At 40.7% G+C, this 20978-nt stretch overlaps 1 protein-coding gene across 2 annotated transcripts in view; it reads left to right on the forward strand.

The window, feature by feature from the left end:
- Positions 1-20978, forward strand: part of egln3 (egl-9 family hypoxia-inducible factor 3) — a 55047-nt gene that overhangs the window by 9659 nt on the left and 24410 nt on the right. Inside the window, exon 1 of one of the 2 annotated variants that reach the window (XM_063050179.1) lies at positions 1237-1734. The exons of the other annotated variant lie outside the window; for it this stretch is intronic. Coding sequence (XP_062906249.1) covers positions 1396-1734 — 339 coding nt within the window. The 5' untranslated portion in view covers positions 1237-1395. Of the gene's footprint in view, positions 1-1236; positions 1735-20978 lie in introns of those variants that run through there. 2 annotated transcript variants of the gene reach the window in all.

The raw sequence follows: 20978 nt of genomic DNA on the forward strand, positions 1-20978 counted from the left end.
TACTGTACTGTACTATTCTATGTTCTGTATTTATACCAGATAAGAACTAGAACAATAACTATTATTCCAGTCAATTCCAAGGTGCATTATCAACTCAAGAATGATGCTTAGACAATGGAAAACTAATCAAGACCATGGTCATTTTGGATGCTTTAAATGAAGGTGGAGAAGGGAGGCATAAACATTGATGAGTTAATGTTGCTGTTCAACTTAGTTTAAATGCACAGTTAAGTAATGATCTTATGTTCTTCTATTACACACATCACATAAACAAAAATTATAATTTTTTTTAAAGGTTATTAATGAATATTTCTCCTGTTTTTACTGTTGAAAAAGACATGAAGGCTTCAAAACTAGAAAATGATTTTGAGAAGTTATATTAGTGCTTAAGTTCATACATTATTAATGAAGCAACATAATCTTTAACTAATAATTAACATACTGGAACATATTTGGTCAGCGAATCCATTGTTTTCCAGATATGCCGTATTTGCCTCTCATTCCTTAATTGGTCAAAAGTATGCTACTTTTAGTAAGTCATTCCGTTATAAACGAACAACAGAAATTGGAATAGGCCATTTGGCCCATAAGCTTGCTTTGTATTTGGGTATTTCTGAAAAGGCTTAATTAAATTAATAATTAGATTTCAAACGATCACATTAAAACTATAAGATATACTCAGCTAGTTAAACGCCCTGAATAGAGGGCAACTGATGTAACGTTTCAAATTATGACAGCTTATCAGAACTTGAAAAAGTTAAAGATAATCAAATGGGAAGGAAAAAATAAAAGTTTCATGATGATGTGGAAAGCAAAAGTTAAACAATGAAATATATATTGCTGTAAAGTGAAATAAAACTTAAATGTTTCTTCCTTCACCTTTCCGTGCCAGTCAGAATCACCAAGAAAAGTGACATTAATATGGCGAGGTCGTTGAATAATTCGCTTATTTTGATTGAAGAAATGACTAATATGGGGAATTTTGCACTACTGGGAGACTGGATGGAGGGGGTATTGTTTTTATCCACCTATCTGATTGCTGTGCAAATCGACGCGATATTGCCTACATGCTGCGCTGGGATTCCTCAATGGCGACGAGGGCTGGGCCTACCCACAAATGTTCCCGGCACCTCCCACTCGCACACTGGGCACGTCGCATCTAGTGAGTAATGGCACGTCCCCCGTTCTCTGGTTTGAAGTAGTCCAGTGCGCAGCTGCCTTTAATTCCGGCGACGTGGGTGGGTAGATCGGCGCCGAAGTGAGAAGGTTTTTGCGACCTATCTGGCTATGAGTAAGAAGCGGTTTATGAATTAACAAACATATCAGGTGGAATCCCCGGTCAAAAGTTTCTTCAAATTGGCGACACATTCGACAAATAGCAAAAAATATAGCAGGATGTTTTCAGACCTTGAGAAGCTGGCGAAAGAGTGTATCGTACCTCGTTTAAACGAACATGGTTATTATTTCATTGACAACTTTTTGGGAAGAATGATCGGCGATTGTATTTTTGAAGAAGTACGAAATTTGCATTTTGTTGGAGAGTTACGGGATGGACAGTTGGCTGGTCGGAGAACTGGTTACTCCAAAAGACACCTGCGGGGTGACCAAATTGCATGGATCAGGGGCTCCAAAGACAATTGCAATGCAATAGACTTCCTTCTTTCATCACTTGATAAACTTGTAATGCTTTGTGGAGGGAAGTTGGGACATTATAACATAAAAGACAGATCTCAGGTAAGTTATCACCAACATTTGGCATTAGGCACGTCACACTTGATAAGAATTTGCTTTACTTAGTTTGACTAAGTTAGTAAGTATAGGTTATATTATTGAATTAGGTCAAACGTATCGGGTACTATCAGCAGATTTTTCAGCTCCAGCTTCAGAAGTTGACTTTTAAGAGTTATTTTCTGTATATTTCAGAATACTGTCAATTCAGTTTCTCTAATAATTGGTAGTGTTCTTTATTAGTTTACTTTGATAATTTAACAGTTTACTTTGAAGTTTCTTGGTTTTGAGTTTTAGTTGAGAAGAATGTACCATATCACAGCATCACAGTAAGTTAATGCTATTTTGCAAGCAACTTAATTGACGTGTATTTCTTCTAAAGTGCAAAATATCTTTAGCATAATATTTCCAGATCATGGTACTGCTAGCTATTTCATAGCTGCTGATTAGTTCAAAGTTTGTTGTGTTCTGGTTTGCTAGTTTAAATGTTCTGGGGGAGAGATTCTGCCATTGTGAATCAAAACAATGCTTTATGAATTGATTCCAAGTACTAGTAGCTGAAGTTTAGGGCCTTCATCTGCCCAAGGACCAAATTTAGTAATTATTGCCATAAGTTACTCCACTCAGTTGCACTTGCCTCTTTTAAGGCATTTTTAAAAAATCTACCTACCTGATCAAGCCATCCTTATGTGATGTGCTGTCATATTTCGTTCATACCTTAATGTTTATACAACATTAATTGTGCCATTTAAACAATGCTTGTTCATTGTTATCGAATAGGTTAAGATTGTAGAAGGCAGTTGAGCCAATCATGATTTTTAAAAGACTGGACTTCTTAAAATGCATCATTTGTTTGGATTGTCTTTGAAAATCACCTTCGATATCTGGGTGAATTTGGATTAAACTGTATGTGGTACCTTGAGAGTAGAGATGGGTGTGGAAGGTAGTTCTTCCATGAATGGCACACAGACATCCTTTGATGTTGGATGTGTTGATATAATTTTGGGTGGTTTTAGCATTGCTGAGTTCAAGGTGCCAAATTACAGTTACCAGCTTTAGTTTAATCAGGACTAATATCTACAGTTCATTTCCAAGAAGGAAGTATGTTGTTATGTTACCTGAACAGGATGTTCATTTGTTAGATATCTATGTACTGATAATGTTCATAGGGCCCCTTTTGAATTGTGTAAACCCAATTTTAAATTGCACTGGTCGTGCTCCTTCCATGATGACATTTTCAAAGCTGTAAGATGGCCATTTGAGATCCTATTCACTGTTATAGAACACTACAGTACAGAAAAAGGTCCTTCAGCCCATCTATTCACTGCCAAACTATGAATTTGCCTTGTCCCATCGACATCCCATCAACCTGCACTGAGACCATAGCCTTCTTACTCCTCCCATTCATATACCTATCCAAAATCTCTTAAATATTGAAATCGAATCAACAGCTGTCATTTCTGCTGGCAGCTCGTACCACACTCTCACCACCCTCTGAGTGAAGAAATTCCTTCTTGTGTCCCTCTTAAACATTTCACCGTTCATCCTTAACCCATGACCTCTGGTTTTAGTGTCACCCAACCTCAGTGGAAAAAGCTGCTTACATTTACCCTAGCTATATCTCATAATGTTGTATAACTCTATCATTTTCCTACGCTCTAGGGAATAAAGTCCTAACCAATTGGACCTTTCCATATAAGTCGAGTTTTCCGCTCCTGACAACATCCTTGTAAATTTTCTCTGTGCTCTTACAACCCTGTTGACATCTTTTATGCAGGTAGATGGCCAGAATTGCATAGAATAGTCTAAATTGTGGGACCGGACGGCATCCCAGGGCGAGTACTCGGGATGTGCACAGCACAACTGGCAGGTGTGTTTACAGACATTTTTAATCTCTCCCTCTCCCAGGGTAGAGTGCCCTCCTGCTTCAAATTATCCACCATTGTCCCTGTACCAAAAAAGACCAAGGTAACATGCCTGAACGACTGGCGTCCTGTTGCACTCACCTCAATAATAAGCAACACACATCAAAGTTGCTGGTGAACGCAGCAGGCCAGGCAGCATCTGTAGGAAGAGGTGCAGTCGACGTTTCAGGCCGAGACCCTTCGTCAGGTTAGTCCTGACGAAGGGTCTCGGCCTGAAACGTTGACTGCACCTCTTCCTACAGATGCTGCCTGGCCTGCTGCGTTCACCAGCAACTTTGATGTGTGTTGCTTGAATTTCCAGCATCTGCAGAATTCCTGTTGTTTTTGTCAATAATAAGCAAATGCTTTGAGAATCTGGTCGAGGACGACATCTGCAGCTTGCTGCCACCCACATTGGACCCTCTACAGTTCGCCTACTGACAAACAGATCGATAGACAATGCAATAGCCACTGTTCTATAATGTCCTTACACATCTGGAGAAGAGGGATGCTTATGTGAGAATGTTGTTCTTGGACTACAGTTCAGCATTCAACACCGTAATTCTGTCTAGACTCGACAGGAAGCTCAGAAACCTTGGCCTTGACCCTGCCTTGTGCAGCTGGATCCTGGACTTCTTGTCAGATCGCCAGCAAGTGGTAAGAGTGGGCTTCCTCACCTCTATCCCTCTGTCTCTCAACATAGGAGCAGCTGAGGGCTGTGTACTAAGTCCCCTCCTTTACTCCCTGAAAACCCATGACTGTGTCACTATCCTCAGCTCTAATCTGCTAATTAAATTTGCTGACGATACTACATTTATTGGCCTAATCTTAAACAGTAACGAAGTGGCCTACACAGAAGAAGTCAACTCTGACGCAGTGGTGTCAAGAAAACAGCCTCTCCCTCAATGTCGCAAAAACAAAGGAGCTGGTTGTGGATTACGGGAGGAATGGAGACGGGTTAACCCCTATTGACATCAATGGATCTGGAGTTGCGAGGGTAAACAGCTTTAAGTTCCTCGGCATCCACATCACTGAGGACTTCACTTGGTCTGTACACACCAGCTGTGTGGTGAAAAAGGCACAAGGACTGAGGGTATGATTGTGTTGAATGCTGAGCTGTAATCAATAAACAGCAGCTTTACGTAGGTATTGCTATTGTCTAGGTGATCCAAGGCCGAGTGGAAAGCCAGTGAAATTGTATCTGCTGTAGATCTATTGTGGTGATAAGCAAATTATAGCAGGTCCAGGTCCTCACGTAGGCAGGAATTGATTCTTGCCGTGACCAACCTCTCTAAACGTCATACCAGATAAGGAGTGCTACTGGGTGACTTATTGAGGCAGCCTACCCTGCTCTTCCTGGGCACTGGTATGATGGTCGTCGTTTTGAAGCAGCAGGGAACCTCCGATTTCAGCAGTGAGATATTGAAGATGTTCTTGAACTCTCCTCCCAGTTGGTTGGCACAGGTTTTCAGAGCCCTTTCGGGTATACCAGGGCCTGATGCCTCGTGCGGATTCACCCCCTTGTAAGACGTTCTGATGTCGGATTTCAAGACAGAGATCACAGGGTCACCAGATGCTGCTGGGATTTGCACAACTGTAGTTATAGTCTCCCTTTCAAAGTTTGCATAACAGATGTTGAGGTCATCTGGGAGTGAAGCATCACTGATGTTCATGATGCTAGGTTTCACTTTGTAGGAAGTGATGGCTTTCTACAAAGCCAGAGCTGACGTGCATCCAAATCTCTCTCTAACCTCAAGTGGAATTTTTTTTTTTCACTCTTAAAGTAGCCTTCCATAGGTCTTACTTGTACTTTCTGTATAGTTCTGGATCACTAGTTTTGAATCTGCAGATCTACCCCTCAGCAGACTTCAATTCTCCTGGTTCATCCACAGCTTTTGGTTTGCGTATATCTGGTATATTCTCCAAGGCACACACTCATCCACACAGGTCTTGATGAAGTCAGTGACAACTCTGCTGTACTCATTCAGATTTAAAGATGAATACCTGAATATTGTCCAGTTCACTGACTCAGAACAGAACAGTCCTGTAAACGATTATACGCCTTCCTTGATCATACCTTCTCAGTGCTCATCCCTGCTGCGGTCTTTAGTCTCTGCCTATATGCCGGGATCAGAAGTGCTTTCTAAAGTGTGGGTATTGGATGGTATGGTAAGGGTTCTTAGTGATGGTATAACAGTGCTTAAGTGTGGTTCCACTGGTAATGTGCTGGTGGTAGTTGACAGACTTCTTCAGGTTGGCTTGGTTGAAATCCTATGCAATGATAGGGAGAGCATCAGGGTGCTTTTCTGTGCCTGCTGATTACGGTGCTCAGCTCCTCCAGTGCCTGCTTGGTGTTAGTCTGAGGTAGAATATACACTACCAGGATGATATCGGAAAATTCCTTTGGCAGATAAAATGGACAACGTTTGACCACTAGATGTTCCAGATCTGTTGAGCAGGACTGAGACAGAACCATTGTATCTGTGCACCACAAGAATATTTGATAATTCCAATTGGAGCTGCATGCAGAATCGCTACTTATTGGTATTGCATGAATGAAGTCAACGGAGAAAAGTACTGGTAGATGTGAAGCAGCTTCTGTATTCGACCAAACAAGATGCAGCAGGCAACATAATGAGACACTTTTCATTGTAAGGTCTCACTGGGCTTGGTATTTTATGTGCTAAACATCAAAGGACAATTCTGTATTTAGACTGCTTTCTTTGAAACTACACACAAACTTCACACTTCCTGATTTGCACCCATGCCACAGCTTTTGGGAAACTGTTGTTCATTCAAATTAAATCCACAATTTACATTCAGATTTGAAGATTGGTGGCTGAGAAGTCACTTGCTAAATGTAAAGTAGTAAACACAAAATATGTTCTAACTGGTGTTATTTTAAGATCTTAATGAATAAATAATAAAAATATATTGTGAAGGTGAGAGCAAGAATTAAAGTGGGATAAAATTATCATGCGCAGTCACTTACCATCACTAGCAAAGGCATTTCCCACTAATTTATTTAAACTGGTGCATAAATTTGCTTCGGGACCAGATCTTGATTATAAAGTGAATCAGAGTTTACATGCTTTCTCCAAGATAGATGAGCCAAAAAATTCAAAAAGGACACTGTAGAATCTGTTGATGGCTATCTTGGTGGAAATATGTTATTTTATTCAAAATTCAATCCTGGATTTTTCACAAAACGGATGACTTATTCAAAATGACAGTCAAATCTACTTTTCATTTATCTGTGTAGTTCTTTCATATAGAGATTGTTACTTTCATTTTTTGAATTATTATTTTTTTAAATACTTTATTTTCAAAATTTTCAAAAAAAATCAACAAAAACGTACCAACTCAGACATGTATAAAAAAGAAATAAATAAAAAGAAAGACATAACATTAGAGGAATGCCTATTGTACAAAGTGCTCAAAAATACTAAACATTAAGCTGGGGGGGAAGTTGCTCATCCACCCCCGGCCTCGGCCAGGTAGGCAAGAAATAGATCCCAGATAGCCGAAAATTTTTTAATTGAATTGGTTCTCAAGAACCTAAGTTTCTCCATTTGTATGACTGAGATCATATCAGCCATCCATCTCCGAAAGGAAGGGGGAGAGAGTGATTTCCATTTCCTCAAGGTAAGTCTTTTGGCAACAATCATCCCCAGCATCAGAGACTGTTGTATGGCTGCAGGGAAACAAATAGTAGATTGCGAGCAGCCAATTATAGCGAGACCAGCTTCCAAGGGAAAGGATCTTTTATAGGCCTTTGAGTACCAGTGGAATATTTTGGACCAAAATTCAGTCAGTAATGGGCAAAACCAAAAGGTGTGTGACAACGTAGCTTCCATCCCTTGGCATCTATCACACATTGGCGAGACAGAAGGGTAAATCCTGTGCAATCTAAGTTTAGAGTAATGGAGACGGTGGACAACTTTAAACTGGATCAGTTGGTGCCTGCTGTTAACAGAGCAAGCCTGTATCATAGACAAACACTTATCCCAGGCAGTTTCAGATAATTCAATGCCCAACTCCTCTCTCCAGGCGTCTCTAATCTTCACAGTAGATGCTACAGTGCAATTATCAAACAAACGTACAAACTTAGAAACGAGATGCCTGGAGTCAGGAGGGTTCTTTAAAATATCAAAAAAAACATATGTTTCCCTGGAAGGATTTCAAAATTACGAATCTTTGATTGAATGTAGTGTCTAATTTGCAAATAATGAAAAAAGTGCGAATGAGGCAGCTCAAATTTCTTTTCCAGCAGACTAAATGTTGCAAACCGTCCCTCTATGTACAGGTCTTCAGTAGAAACTAGACCCTTCTCCCTCCAAGCATGGTAGGTTTTATCTAACCATGAGGGTAGAAAGGAGTGATTGAAACAGATTGGTGTTTGTACAGAGGTCTCTGGTAAATTCAGAACGCTCCTAATCTGATTTAGAATTCTGACGAAATTTTTCAAAACAAAACTCAAACTTTTTGAACTTCCAGGCCCCTCTAACTTGAAGAACAGCATGGCTGGCAAGGAGGAATTGACAACAGAGTTGGACTCCATACATAGCCACAAGGGAGCCCCAGGGGCTAGGTTATCCGGAGTCCCCTGTTGCCAAAACATTAAAGCCCTAGCAAAGACAGCCCAATAATAGTGTCTAAATACAGGTAATTCCAGCCCTCCTTCAGACTCGGGCTTTTGTAAATGAATTTTCGAAATTGTGTGATTCTTATAATTCCAGATATAAGACAATATTATGGAGTCCAACTCTTTAAAGAAAGCTGATATAAGAAAAATGGGGAGATTTTGACAAAGATAGAGAAACCTAGGAAGGGAAACCATTTTAATTGAGTTTATACGACCAATCATGGACAGAGGTAGGGTTTTCCAACTTTCTATATTCTGTTTAAGTTTTGAAACTCGGCGAAGTTTAATTTGAATATTAATTTAGGATCTTTGGGGATTATCAAGCCGAGATAAGTAAAATGATCTTTAACCACTTTGAACGGGACAGTTTCCAAAAAACCCTGCGTGTAGTCGTTGGAGAGGGGCACAAAGTCACTTTTTGTCCAATTGATTGAGTATCCCAATATTCTGCCAAAAGAGGTGATTAAATCTAGAAGAGGGACTGACTTTTCTGAGTTTTGTAAGAGTATCACATCGTCAGCATATAAACTAATAAGTGTTTCAATACCTCCCACTTGCAAACCCAGAATATTTGGGTGACTTCTTATTTTTAAGGCAAGGGGCTCAACCGTGACGGCAAAAAGGGCCAGCGAGAGAGGGCACCCCAGCTGGACTGAACGGTGTAGGGGAAACAGAGTTGACTTGTCACCATTAGTTATAATACAGCACATTGGGCTGGCATATATCAGTTTTACCCAAGATACAAATGACTCGCCGAACCCAAACCTGTACAGTGACTCAGACATGTAAGGCCATTCAATCTGGTCAAAAGCCTTTTGTGCATCAAGGATAAAATTGCTGCCCCATTAGCTTTCCCATGATCAGCATATATAGTACTAAGGAGGCATCTGACATTGGAAAAAGAGAACCTACCCGGGACAAACCCTGTCTGATCAGGATGGATAATAACCATATAACAATTTCAGCGTGGAAACAGGCCATCTTGGCCCTTCTAGTCCATGGCGAACTCTTACTCTCACCTAGTCCCATCGACCTGCAGTTAGCCCATAATCCTCCATTCCTTTCCTGTCCATATAGCTATCCAATTTAACTTTAAATGATAACATTGAACCTGCCTCAACCACTTCTGCTGGAAGCTCGTTCCACACAGCTACCACTTTCTGAGTAAAGAAGTTCCCCCTCATATTACCCCTAAACTTTTGCCCTTTAACCCTCAACTCATGTCCTCTTGTTTGAATCTTCCCCCTCAATGGAAAAAGCCTATCCTCGTCAACTCTATCTATCTCCCTCATAATTTTAAATACCTCTATCAAGTCCCCCCCTCAACCTTCTACGCTCCAAAGAATAAAGACCTAACTTGTTCAACCTTTCACTATAAGTTAGGTGCTGAAACCCAGGTAACATTCTAATAAATCTCCTCTGTACTCTCTCTATTTTGTTGAGTCATCATCTCTTTAGTATAGTCCGGGAAGATCAAGACCTTGTTTCCCTTGTACTGCATGGGTTGTAGTCTGCTGCGGTGCAGGATCAGCTCTTACACTTGAAAGTGATGGATACGTGCCAAGATGGTGCGCGGTTTCCTGCTGGCAGCCGGCTTCAGATAGAGAGAGTGATGCGCATGATCGACTTTAACCGGATATGGGAAATGCTCTTCTCCGAACAACTTGGGAATCAGTCTGGAAACAAATTCAGTGGGATTACCATCCTCCTCACCCTCTTGTATCCCTACAATCTTAATATTATGTCTCCGGGAACGAGCCCCTAAGTCATGCACTTTAGCTTCAAGCTGGCTATTTTGTCTCATTAGCTCTGAATACCTAACTTCAAGCTCTTGCACCGGTGTTTCAAGGTCACTGGTGGTTAGTTCTTGATTAGCCACACGGGCTTGTAAGTCAGCCTGGGAGGCCCCAAGTGCCTCAAACTTGGTCTCAGAAACACCAAAGCGGTCGTTAATGCCGTGCAGAATTGACTCAGAAATCTCCTGACCTAATTCCTTGCACATGGCCTAAGTTTTATCGGGCGGTATCTCAGACGCGGAGAAGTGCTTTACCGACCCGTTGTTAGCACTAACTTCGGTAGTTTGGCAGTCGGCGGTCTTGGCCTTATTTGCCTTCGGCATTGTCAAACCTTTCCAGACACTTCGTTTAGACATACACTGTTGGCCTATGAATGAATAGAACACGGTATAATAGTAATTTTATCGAGGCCTCGGAGAGGAGCACTGATCAAATGCGTCTAATCCATACGCATGTGCACTAGCGCCCCCCTGAATTATTTTTAATAAGCAGATTGTTTTCTGCCTTGTGTGTATTGATTTAAATTCTAATTTTTTAAACATATGATGGTATTCTCCAAAGAACATATGAAATTGCAAAATAATATTGAGGAGGATTTTAATTCAATTCTACCATCTGAACTAAGCTCTAGAGTCCTACAAGGAAACATAGTCTTTTTCAATTTTTTGATGGTGAAACATTTGACATGGATAACTGCAGGCATACATTTAAGGTGAGAGAGGTAAGTAACCATAGTAACATTACAGGCTGGGCCTGTATTGGGTTTTTCCATGATACAAAGGGAGATCATCTGCACAAACGTCCAGAACTGAGTTAGTACGATACAGAGCAATAAACGCAGAATGCTGGAGGAACTCGGCAGATCAGGCAGCATCTATTGAAATGAACATAGTCGACATTTCTGGCCGAGACCTTCATGAGAACAGCAAAGGAAGGGGGAAGATGCCAGAATAAGAAGGTGGGGCGAGGGGAAAGAGGAAAAACTAGAAGGTGATAGATGAACCCAGGTGGTGGGGGGGTGGGGGTGGGGGAATGAAGTAAGAAGATAGCAGGTGATAAGTAGAAAAGGTGAAGGTGTGGAGAAGGAGGAATCTGATAAGAGAGGGGAGTAGAACATGGGAGAAGGGGAAGGAGGAGGGGCATCTGGGTGAGATGGTAGGCTGTTGAGAAGAGGCCAGAGTGGGGAAATAAAGAAGAGCAAAGAGGCAGGAGAAAAATATCAGAATTTGGAGAGTTCAGTGTTCATGCCATCAAGTTGGATACTACCTCGAGAGAATATGAGGTGTAGTTCTTCCAACCTGAGAGTGGCCTCATTGTGACAGAAGAGGAGACTATGCACTGACATGTCAGACTGGGAATAGGGATAGGAATTTAAATGGTTGGCCACAGAGGAATTCTGCTTTTTGCAGATGGAGCTGAGGTACTTGACAAAGCAGTCTCCCAATCTCCCTGTGTGTGTGTGTGGGGGGGGGGGGAGTAAATAAATGTGCCACATATCTCCTTTGAACTTGCCTCTCTCACCTTAAATGCATGTATTGAGATATTTTGACTCTTGGGGGGGGGGAGTGACCATTGTCTAGCCTACCTATGCCTCTTATAACTTTATAAAGTTCTATTGGGTCACTCATCAGCTACTGCTGCTCAAGAGAAAACAAGCCTAGTTTGTCCAAACTTTCCTTGCAGCACATGCCCTGTAATCTAGGCAGCTTTGTAGTAAATAACTTCTGCACCCTCTCTATAATCTCCATATCTTTCCTATAATAGGACATCCAGAAATTAATGCAATACTTGAGGTGTAGCCTAACGGGAGGTTTATAAAGATGCAACATAATATCCTGACTCTTGAATTTAGTACCCTATGTAATAAATGTCGTGCGCTATCTTTACCACTCTATTGACTTGTATGGCTACTTTCAGGGGACTGTGGACTTGGATCCCAAGATTCCTCTGTATATCAGCACCTCAACCCCATTCTTCTCCCTTCTCCGATAACCTTTGAAACTCTTACTAATAAAGAACCTACCAATCTCCACTTTAAACATACTCAGTGACTCTCCCTCCACATATTCACTACCCTCTGGCTAAAGAAATTCTTCCTCATTTCTTTTCAAAAGCAATGCTTACATCACTTGTGTTTTGAGGCTGTACTGTCTGGTCCCAGATTCCCCCACTATAGGAAACACACCCTCCACATCCACTGAATCTAGGCCTTTAAATATTCAATAGATTTCCATAAGATCCCCCTTCATTCTTCCAAACTTCAGTGAGTACAGGCCTAGAGCAATCAAATGCTCCTCATAAGTTAACCCTTTCATTCTTGAGATCATTCCCACGAACCTTCTCGGGACCCTCTCCAATGCCAGATGTTAGCCTTGCTGGTCTATATATCCCAGTTTTTTGTTTGCATCCCTCTTTAAATAAAGGCACAACATTTGCTACAGATGATGATGCAAATATCTCAGCTAGGGCTCCAAGAAATTCTTCTTGAAGCAAAATAATGTACTTGTTTGGTAATGATCACTTCTCTTACATGGAGGTCTGTGATTTAGCATATTTCATATGAAACATGTCACTTTTTGAGGATATCCTTGGCATTCCATGAATGACTCCCCTCCTCTACTCGGGAAATTAAACAACCTTTAGCTGGTACATCTTTCTTACAGGTTCTGTTGTTCTCTTGCATCACTTTCTCTTATAGATATTCATGTTCAGTGGAGCTTTGGGTCTCATCGTGCTCTACATATAACTACAAAATAAGAGGCCAGTCATTTAAAATTGAGATACTGGGTAACTTCTTCTCAGAGGGCGGTGAGTGTCCCGAATTCTCTGTCCTGGATGAAAGCTGGATTACTAGAAGTATTTAAAGTGGAGTTGGATAGACATTTAATAGATCACGGAATAGGAGAGTATGGAGAGGAGATGCAGAAGACAAGTTGACGTTAGCGTAGATCAGTCATGATAGTAGTAAATGGTAGGGCAGGCTTGAAGGGCCTGATGACCTACTTCTGTTCCTATTATATTCATTGGGCACCCATCTATATTGATCCCCTCTTCCTGGACTTGGTTCCTAGCCCTCTATGCCTAAGCGATTCTTTTTAAATGCTATTACTTTCTCTGCTAGTGAATTCTAGCTACTCACCATTCACTGGGTGAAAAAAGTCACTCTCCAATTTCCCCCCTAAATCTTTTATCCTATACTCTAAATCTGCCTCCTATAGTTTTATTCACTTCTAACAAGGTGATACTTTTTTACTGTCAACCCTTCCTAAACCCCTCATAATTTTGTATTTATAGAACGTAGACCAGCACAGCATAGGAATAGGTCATCCGGTCCACAATGTGGTGTCAAACCAGTTTAAAAAGCAAATCAAAAACACCCAAACACTAATTCCTCCTACCTACATCATGTCCATGTTCCGCCATCTTCCTTATATCCATATACCAAACATCTCTTGAAAGCCTCTGATGTATTTGTCTCTACCACCATACCAGGCAGTGCATTCCTCAACTCTGTGAGTTAAAAAAAAAAATTACCCTTCACGTTCCCCATGAACCTAAACCTCTCACCTTCAATGTGTACCACCTGGTAATAGACATTTCAACCCTGGGAACCCTGTCTGCTCTACCTAGAAGAATTCTGGAAGATAGGCCATCAACTGTTCGCTGTTGATGTTTCTGTAGCAGGCAATTTCTTTTTTACGAGGTTGAATTGCTAGCTCAACGCTCAACCCAGCACGGTTGGAAAGCATGGCTGGATTCGAACTCGGAACCTTCCGCCCCGAAGTCCAGCGCTGATGCCACTACGTCACCAGTTGGCGTCTGCTCTACCTATGCCTCTCATAACCTTGTAAACCTATATCGGATCTCCCCTCCGCATCTGGTGCTCCAGGGAAAACAACCTAAGTTTATCCAGTCTCTCGTGATAGCATATGCCCTCTCAACCTGGCAGCATCCTGCTAAATCTGTTCTGCACCCTCTCTAAAGCTTCAATATCCTTACTATGGGGGTGGGAGGAACTAGAATTGTACACAATACATCTGGAGGCAGCCTAACCAGAATTTTATTAAGTTGCAATATAACCTCTTGAACTTTGAACTCAATGACTCCATAAGCCTTCTTAGCTGCGTTATCGTCCCATATAGCCACTTACAATGAGCTATGAACTTAGCTCCTAAGATCTCTCTGCTCAACAAAACTGTTAAGGATCTTACCCTTAACAGTGTACTGTCTCCTTCCATTTGCCCTACCGAGGTACACCTCACATTTATCTGGGTTAAACTCCATCTGCATTTTTGTCTATCTTTTGAGGCTGAGTTGCTACCTTGACACTCAACCCAGCATGGACGAAAAGCTTGCAAAGAGCTGGCTGGATTCGAGCCCAGGGCCACTCACCTCAAAGTCCAGTACAGGTGCCACAACATCTCTGGCTAGCCATGAGTATATGTGACCACTTTTTTTTTAAAGTTGACTGCATGTTCCCAGTACTCGATGAGAAAACATGTATAATAGTTGTCTGCAGATGCCTGATGCATCCAAAACAGAATGTCCTTTCTAATTGGGTATCCAATACTTCCAAGTAATTATAACATTGTTCAAGGGGCTTTTATGCGAAATGGAGAGATGTGTGTCACTTGCAGGCTGAAGAGATTAATTTGTCATCGTGCTTGGTACAGCATCATGGAACAAGGGCCTATTCCTGTGCTATACTGTCCCATATTCTATCCATTCAAGAAGACATTGGTGCTTTTATTATCATAACTCTATTAGTAGTTCATTAGACTGTAGTGCCTTTAACTGGTCTTCAGAACCCTTCTTATGCTCTTTTAAATGTACTACATACAAATTGATAATTCGTTATGGACTTCTAGTGAGCGCTATCTTCCTGCTTGTGCCATTATCAGATGTTTCCCCCACACTAAGGGTCTTTTGTTATGGGATACTACACACATACTTGCTATCTAAATCTATTTTGGTTTATGTCTGTGTTGCTGTTTGGGAAGCTTTGAGGAACAAAGGTATATGATGCAAGCTGTTGGTATCATTAAACACTGCAAGATCTTTGTTTTCCTCTTATTACACAAATTCTAATAGAGAAGAAGAGCAATAGAACTTGTCGGAGTGGTTTGAGACCTTCATACAACACTGAACAGAAAGTGAATTAAAACTATACAGCAAATGTGCTAACAAATCATCAATTTGTACATGGTCTCTAACTTTCCAGTTCTGATATCCTTAATCATTCTAAGTGGGATATACTATATGGGCCGGTTTTTCCTTGAGAATAATAAAGATGAACTTTAGGAATCCATGTACAACCGCTTATACATTTTTAAAAGGAGATGCCAGCATTCGGGTTATAATGGAGGAAGGATTGACTGGTGCATGCACCTAGCAGATAGAATCATGTAAGCAATCAGTTTAGAAGAAGTCATTGTGAGTGGCAGTAAGTACATCTAAAGAAGGTATGGTTCTCTCATATTATCTCAATAAGAAACTAAATGATGAGATCAATAAGATTCCTGCAGTGTATAAAATAATAGAGATTGTGTTTTCATGTCATCATTGTTCCTGATTTGCCCTTATTGGTATCCTTCACACTTCATTTCAATAAATACCTCCCACCTGTTCCTGTCTTCTTAAAGAAACATTTCTCTAGCTGGATTATCTAAAATGGATGTGAATATTATGCAGTAAGATATTTTCACCAGTTTAGACAATGGAGCGTTAAGTTGCCAGCAGAATGTATATCAAGGATGGTGTTAAATCCACTTAACATGTCTATTTTCTCTTATTAAACATGATTAAAATCACACTGTCCTTGGAATATGTGATAGGTTAGTACTTTTACTGCAATTATGTGGGAGATGCATGGGGCTATTTGTGATTTGGAGGGCATGTTTATAAGATTGTTATATTGTGTATGGTCATGCACTTTGGTAGAAGAAACAAAAGGGTTGAGTATTTTCTAAATGGAGAGAAAATACAAAAAACGGAGGCGGAAAGGGAATCCTTGTGCAGGATTCTCTAAGAGTTAATTTGCAGGTCAAGTCTGTGGTTAGGAAGCAAATGTGACATTAATATTCATTTCAAGAGGTCTAGAATATAAAAGCAAGGATATAATCTTGAGATTCTATAAAGCACTAGTGATACCTCACTTGGAGTATTGTGAGCAGTTTCTGGGCTCCTTATCTTAGAAACTGGAGAGGGTTCAAAGGAGGGTCATGAAAATGATTCCAGGGTTGAATGGCTTGTCATATGAAGAGTGTTTGATGGCTCTGGGCCTGTATTCACTAGAATTCAGAAGGATGAGGGGTGACCTCATTGAAAATTATTGAATGGTGAAAGGCCTTCATAGAGTCAATGTAGAGAGGATGTTTCCTGTGATGGAAGAATTTAAGACCAGAATCTCTAGAATAGAGGGGTGTCTTTTGGAACAGAGATGAGGAGGAATTTCTTTAGCCAGAGAGTGGTAAATCCCTTTAATTTTCTGCCACAGGCAGCTGTGGAGACAAAGTCTTTATGTTTATTTAAGGCAGAGTTTGATAGATTCTTAGTTGGTCAGGCATGAAGAAATGTGGGGAGAAGGCGGGAGATTAGGGCTGAGAGGAAAATTGGATCTGCCATGATGAAATAGCGGAGCAGACTCTATGGGCATAATGGCCTAATTCTGCTTTTATGTCTTAAAGTCTTATAGTCTTATAAAGACAGTTCAGAGTAGCCATGGCCCTCTTGTCATGAGGCTCCGGAATTTATTCATAGTGCTGTACAGTGCAAAAGTAGGCCTTTCAGCCCTTTGTAACCACAGCAGCCATTAAATACTTGTCTGTATTCTTCCTGTCTTAGTTTGTGATCTAACATTGGTTAATCAAGAGTTTGACCAAATGCTACTTAAATGTAGTGAAAATACCTGCCTCCATCACCACATAAGCAATATGTTCTAAACAGCTGGGTGGAAAAAGCTCTTTGTCAGATTCTATTTAAACCTTTTGTCTATTTTATTAAACGTGTGCCCTCAAGTTTTGGGTGTTCAGCCTATCCAATCTCTCTCAAAGGAAAAGCAACACGCCTTATTCTGGATGGTATTAAGTTTGGATAGATCCAAAGAGAATCTTTCTTTCACTCTTTTGTACCAGTAACATCTCCTTGAGACCAGGATTGCCGTTCTGTAATGGTACTTGAGGGCTTGAATTGGAACATATGGATCTAAAGTGGGAATCTACCCCTCCACACCCACCACACCATTCCATGATCATATTTAGCATTTAGACCGTGAGAAGATGAGTTATCCTTGTCAGTTAAGCAAATATTTAAAGGACCTGTATATTCTGGTTGCAGCTGAGTTGTGATCTTCCTGGTGGATTCTGGCTGAGCTTACGAAATCTCACAATTGTCAGCATTTTACAATATCTTGTTCTATATTATCTGTTCACTCAAAGCTATATGACTGTTTTAACTATCGATGAGCTTATATAGAGACAATATGTGAAATAATTGATTATTTTGTGTTTCATAATCATATACCCCATGTAAACCTGTTAGTCTCACAATGAAAAGCCATGGTTTACAACCTTTCATATCTCTTATCATATTGACATTTTAACTAATTTTTCTTCATATAGTCGTTCTTGAGAGGAGACTATGCATTTTTTCTACAGATAGTAGCAAGTCATTGGTGGATTGTTTTTTAAATTTTAGTGATATCAAATATAATCCCTTTTTAGAGGGCAAAGAACCTTTTTTTCTCTTTTGTCCATCAGTGCAGTTTGTGGTGAAAGGTAATATAAGGAACAGCAAATGGCTGGGGAAAAACGTTTTTCATGTTTGTTTGTCTCCCAATCTACATTACCCTTAGAACGGATGCAGTAGAGAAGAGACAGTCACACCTCTTTGGATTTGCTAAGAGGAAACTGAGATGCATACTGTTACGTACCCCGTAACTGGGTTGCCAAACCAGCAGAAATGGACCACTTAGTTGGAGTCTGGATTACTGGAACTAAGAAAGTTTTATTAAAGAAATAAGCAACACAGTACTCTAATAGTAAGGATATAAATGCAACAAGTTAGCAATGAATAAACGCACATGTACACGGAACTATGATAATAGGATCAATCAAGCTCTATCGCATTCTAGGGGTAAATGATCAGTTTCAAGTGACGCAAAGTTCAGTTCAATTTAGTTCAGTTCAGTTCGCAGTAATCGCTGTTGTGCTGTTGGGGCGGAGAGAAGAGAGAGAGCGAAAGCGAATGAATATTCAAAACGGATTCCAAACAGACCTTTGATATTCCTCGCAGTTAGCTTTTGGATGAGCCCTTTGTAATGTCTTCTGAGGTCACCGACTGTGACCCCTCCGTTCCAGATACGATCGTTCTTCTGCGGTGAACCCGGCACCCAGGCAAGGGCGGACACACACACCGGGTTCCCGCCCGACCGTATCTTTCCACCCTGTGCGTCTATGGCTGGTCCCGCGACCAGACCTCCAAAACTCCCACCAGCTTGTGGGGGCACACCGTTTCCAGGGTCTCGTTACCTCGTGGTGTCGTGTGTCTGTTGCCTTAGCGAATCTGTCCCTTTTTATCCCCCTGCTGGGGTATTGCCTGTCCATCAAACTTCAAACAGTTCAGGATTCAAAGCCACCGGTCTCTGACAATACTCAGAACTGTGTCTCCTTTTCGTTAATCCCTCTCGTCTCTCATTAACATTTCTGAATGTTCCCCCGTTGTCCTCTTATCGGCATCAATCTTCTGATAATTTGGTCTGTCGTCACAATACATAGGCCATAATCCAGTTCATACCCAGCAGTTGTATAACAGAAGTCTTTCTGAACAACAGGCTGTTCCCAGGTGCACATATTGAGACAGACATCAAGTGCTGCTAGAAGGTAATCATTTTGGTGAAGAACGTCCTTTGGTCTCACCATAACTTGGCCTTCCAACACAGTAAGATGCCCATTAGAGAATGCTACTGAATGCACTGTGGGGAAGGACCGTGACTTTTGCATGCCACAGTATATAGCAGTAAAAGTGAGTGGGAAGTTGGATGATTGGGAAGCTTTTAAAATCCCAACGAAAAAAGCTATAGGAAGGGAAAAGATGAAATATGAGACTGGCCAGTAGTATAAAGCAGAATACTAAAAGATTTTTCAGTTATATAAAGAGTAAAGAGCAGGAAAGGAATGGAAGATTATGGGCTGAGTGCAGGTCGGTGGGACTAGGTGAGAGTAAAGAGTGCGGTATGGACTAGAAGTGCCGAGATGGCCTGTTTCCGTGCTGTAATTGTTATATGGTTATTACTACACGTGGAAAGGCAGAGTTGAGTTGGGCAGCTTTTCAAACAATGAAAGCTTGTATCATCTTCAAATGTGGCCACAGTGGTATGTTTGTTTGCATTCTTTTGTTTTTAAATCAAGTTTACCTAATCTAACAATACAGAACAACAACCAGCTGACTTGGACATTGCATGGTGGAGGGGCAAGTCCAGTGTTCCACAACATTAGCGACAGGTGGAACCTCAGTATGTAGCCACTCTTGGTGCCAATTTATCTTGAGTCCACACACTGATACAGCCACACACGAAGATGGTCATCAGGATGAGAACAACATTGAGTACATTTTTTCGTCGTTCTTGGGGATCTCGTGCATTGTGATCCATCGGACTGGTGTTCCCTTGCACTAATGCAATGGAATTGGCAAGCTGAACGTGTACCCATTTAAACCTAATAAAGTTCACCCATTTTAGTGGAGGGGAACAGCTGCAGAATAGTACTGGTTAATTTATATTTTAAATTGAGTTTGTTAATTAGTGTTTTTAATCTGTTCATTGTTCTTTTTTAATATTTTTATAAGTTTAGGAATATCAGTAGTTTGACTGTCTTTTGGTTTATTCAGCTGTTGTATAGATTAGGCTTGTACTAACCTGCCTATTTACTGAGACTCGGATAGTGCATTGATAGTGGTAGCTCCACAAAGGATAAGCAAATAGTAAACATGAACGATAATGTTGCATGTGAGCAGCTCATCATTGGAAGCAAGATTGGGCATTTTATTTGTCAAATTATTAATTTTCAGCACAGTGGTGTAAGGAGAGAACTGGATCAGTCATTTACATGACATTACACTCCACTGAGGCATTATTTAGGATGTTACAGGCCCACTGTACCTGTTTCTTCATTTAGTTAGTCATCAGATAATGCTAAAGCTCAATTTTCCTTTCTGTTTCAAAACATAGAATGTTAGGCCTCAAAAATAAATTTAAAACTATGTACATATTACAGTATGAGAATTGGTTTGGGAAAGGAGAGGTAGGGTTTAGGGTGAATGGCCTCCCTGATTTCACTGCTAAGGTTTTAAAATTACTCTTAGCTAGTCCCAAAATAAACACTTTTATTTGCAACACTGTGCTATCACGTTCTGATGTGATTGAGGTGTTTCCTTGTACAATAACTTATTTCACTGGAGTTTGACTATCAATGTGTACACGTTCTGCACGTAGCACTGTCATTAAACCATCAAGCATTTGGCTGGGAGCCAAAGTTTGCAGGAAACAGCTATCCTACTCCCAAACATTACTGTTCATGATTACGTTGTAGATAACATGTTGCAAATTACAGTCAGATAATTGTATTCCAACAGCATACAAGGGCACAAAATTAATCCTTCTAGATACTTTCAGCCATCTAGTTGTACTTTGTTTTAGGTTTGTACCCAAGTAATTCATGTTTTATTCTCAGGCTGACTGGGCATCACCCCTCACCAGTACCATTCCAATGCTGATTAGGTCTCATTCTTGAGCTCATGCTCTCTATTTTCTTTTCCAGAAAATTTTGACTTCTCTGACAGCATGGAGTTTGCAGTGAGAAGTTGTTATTTGGTGTTAAGGATTTGTGTAGTTTTATATACTTTTAAGAT

Source organism: Mobula hypostoma, chromosome 1 (genome assembly GCF_963921235.1).
Source record: "Mobula hypostoma chromosome 1, sMobHyp1.1, whole genome shotgun sequence".
Lineage (NCBI taxonomy): Eukaryota > Metazoa > Chordata > Chondrichthyes > Myliobatiformes > Myliobatidae > Mobula > Mobula hypostoma.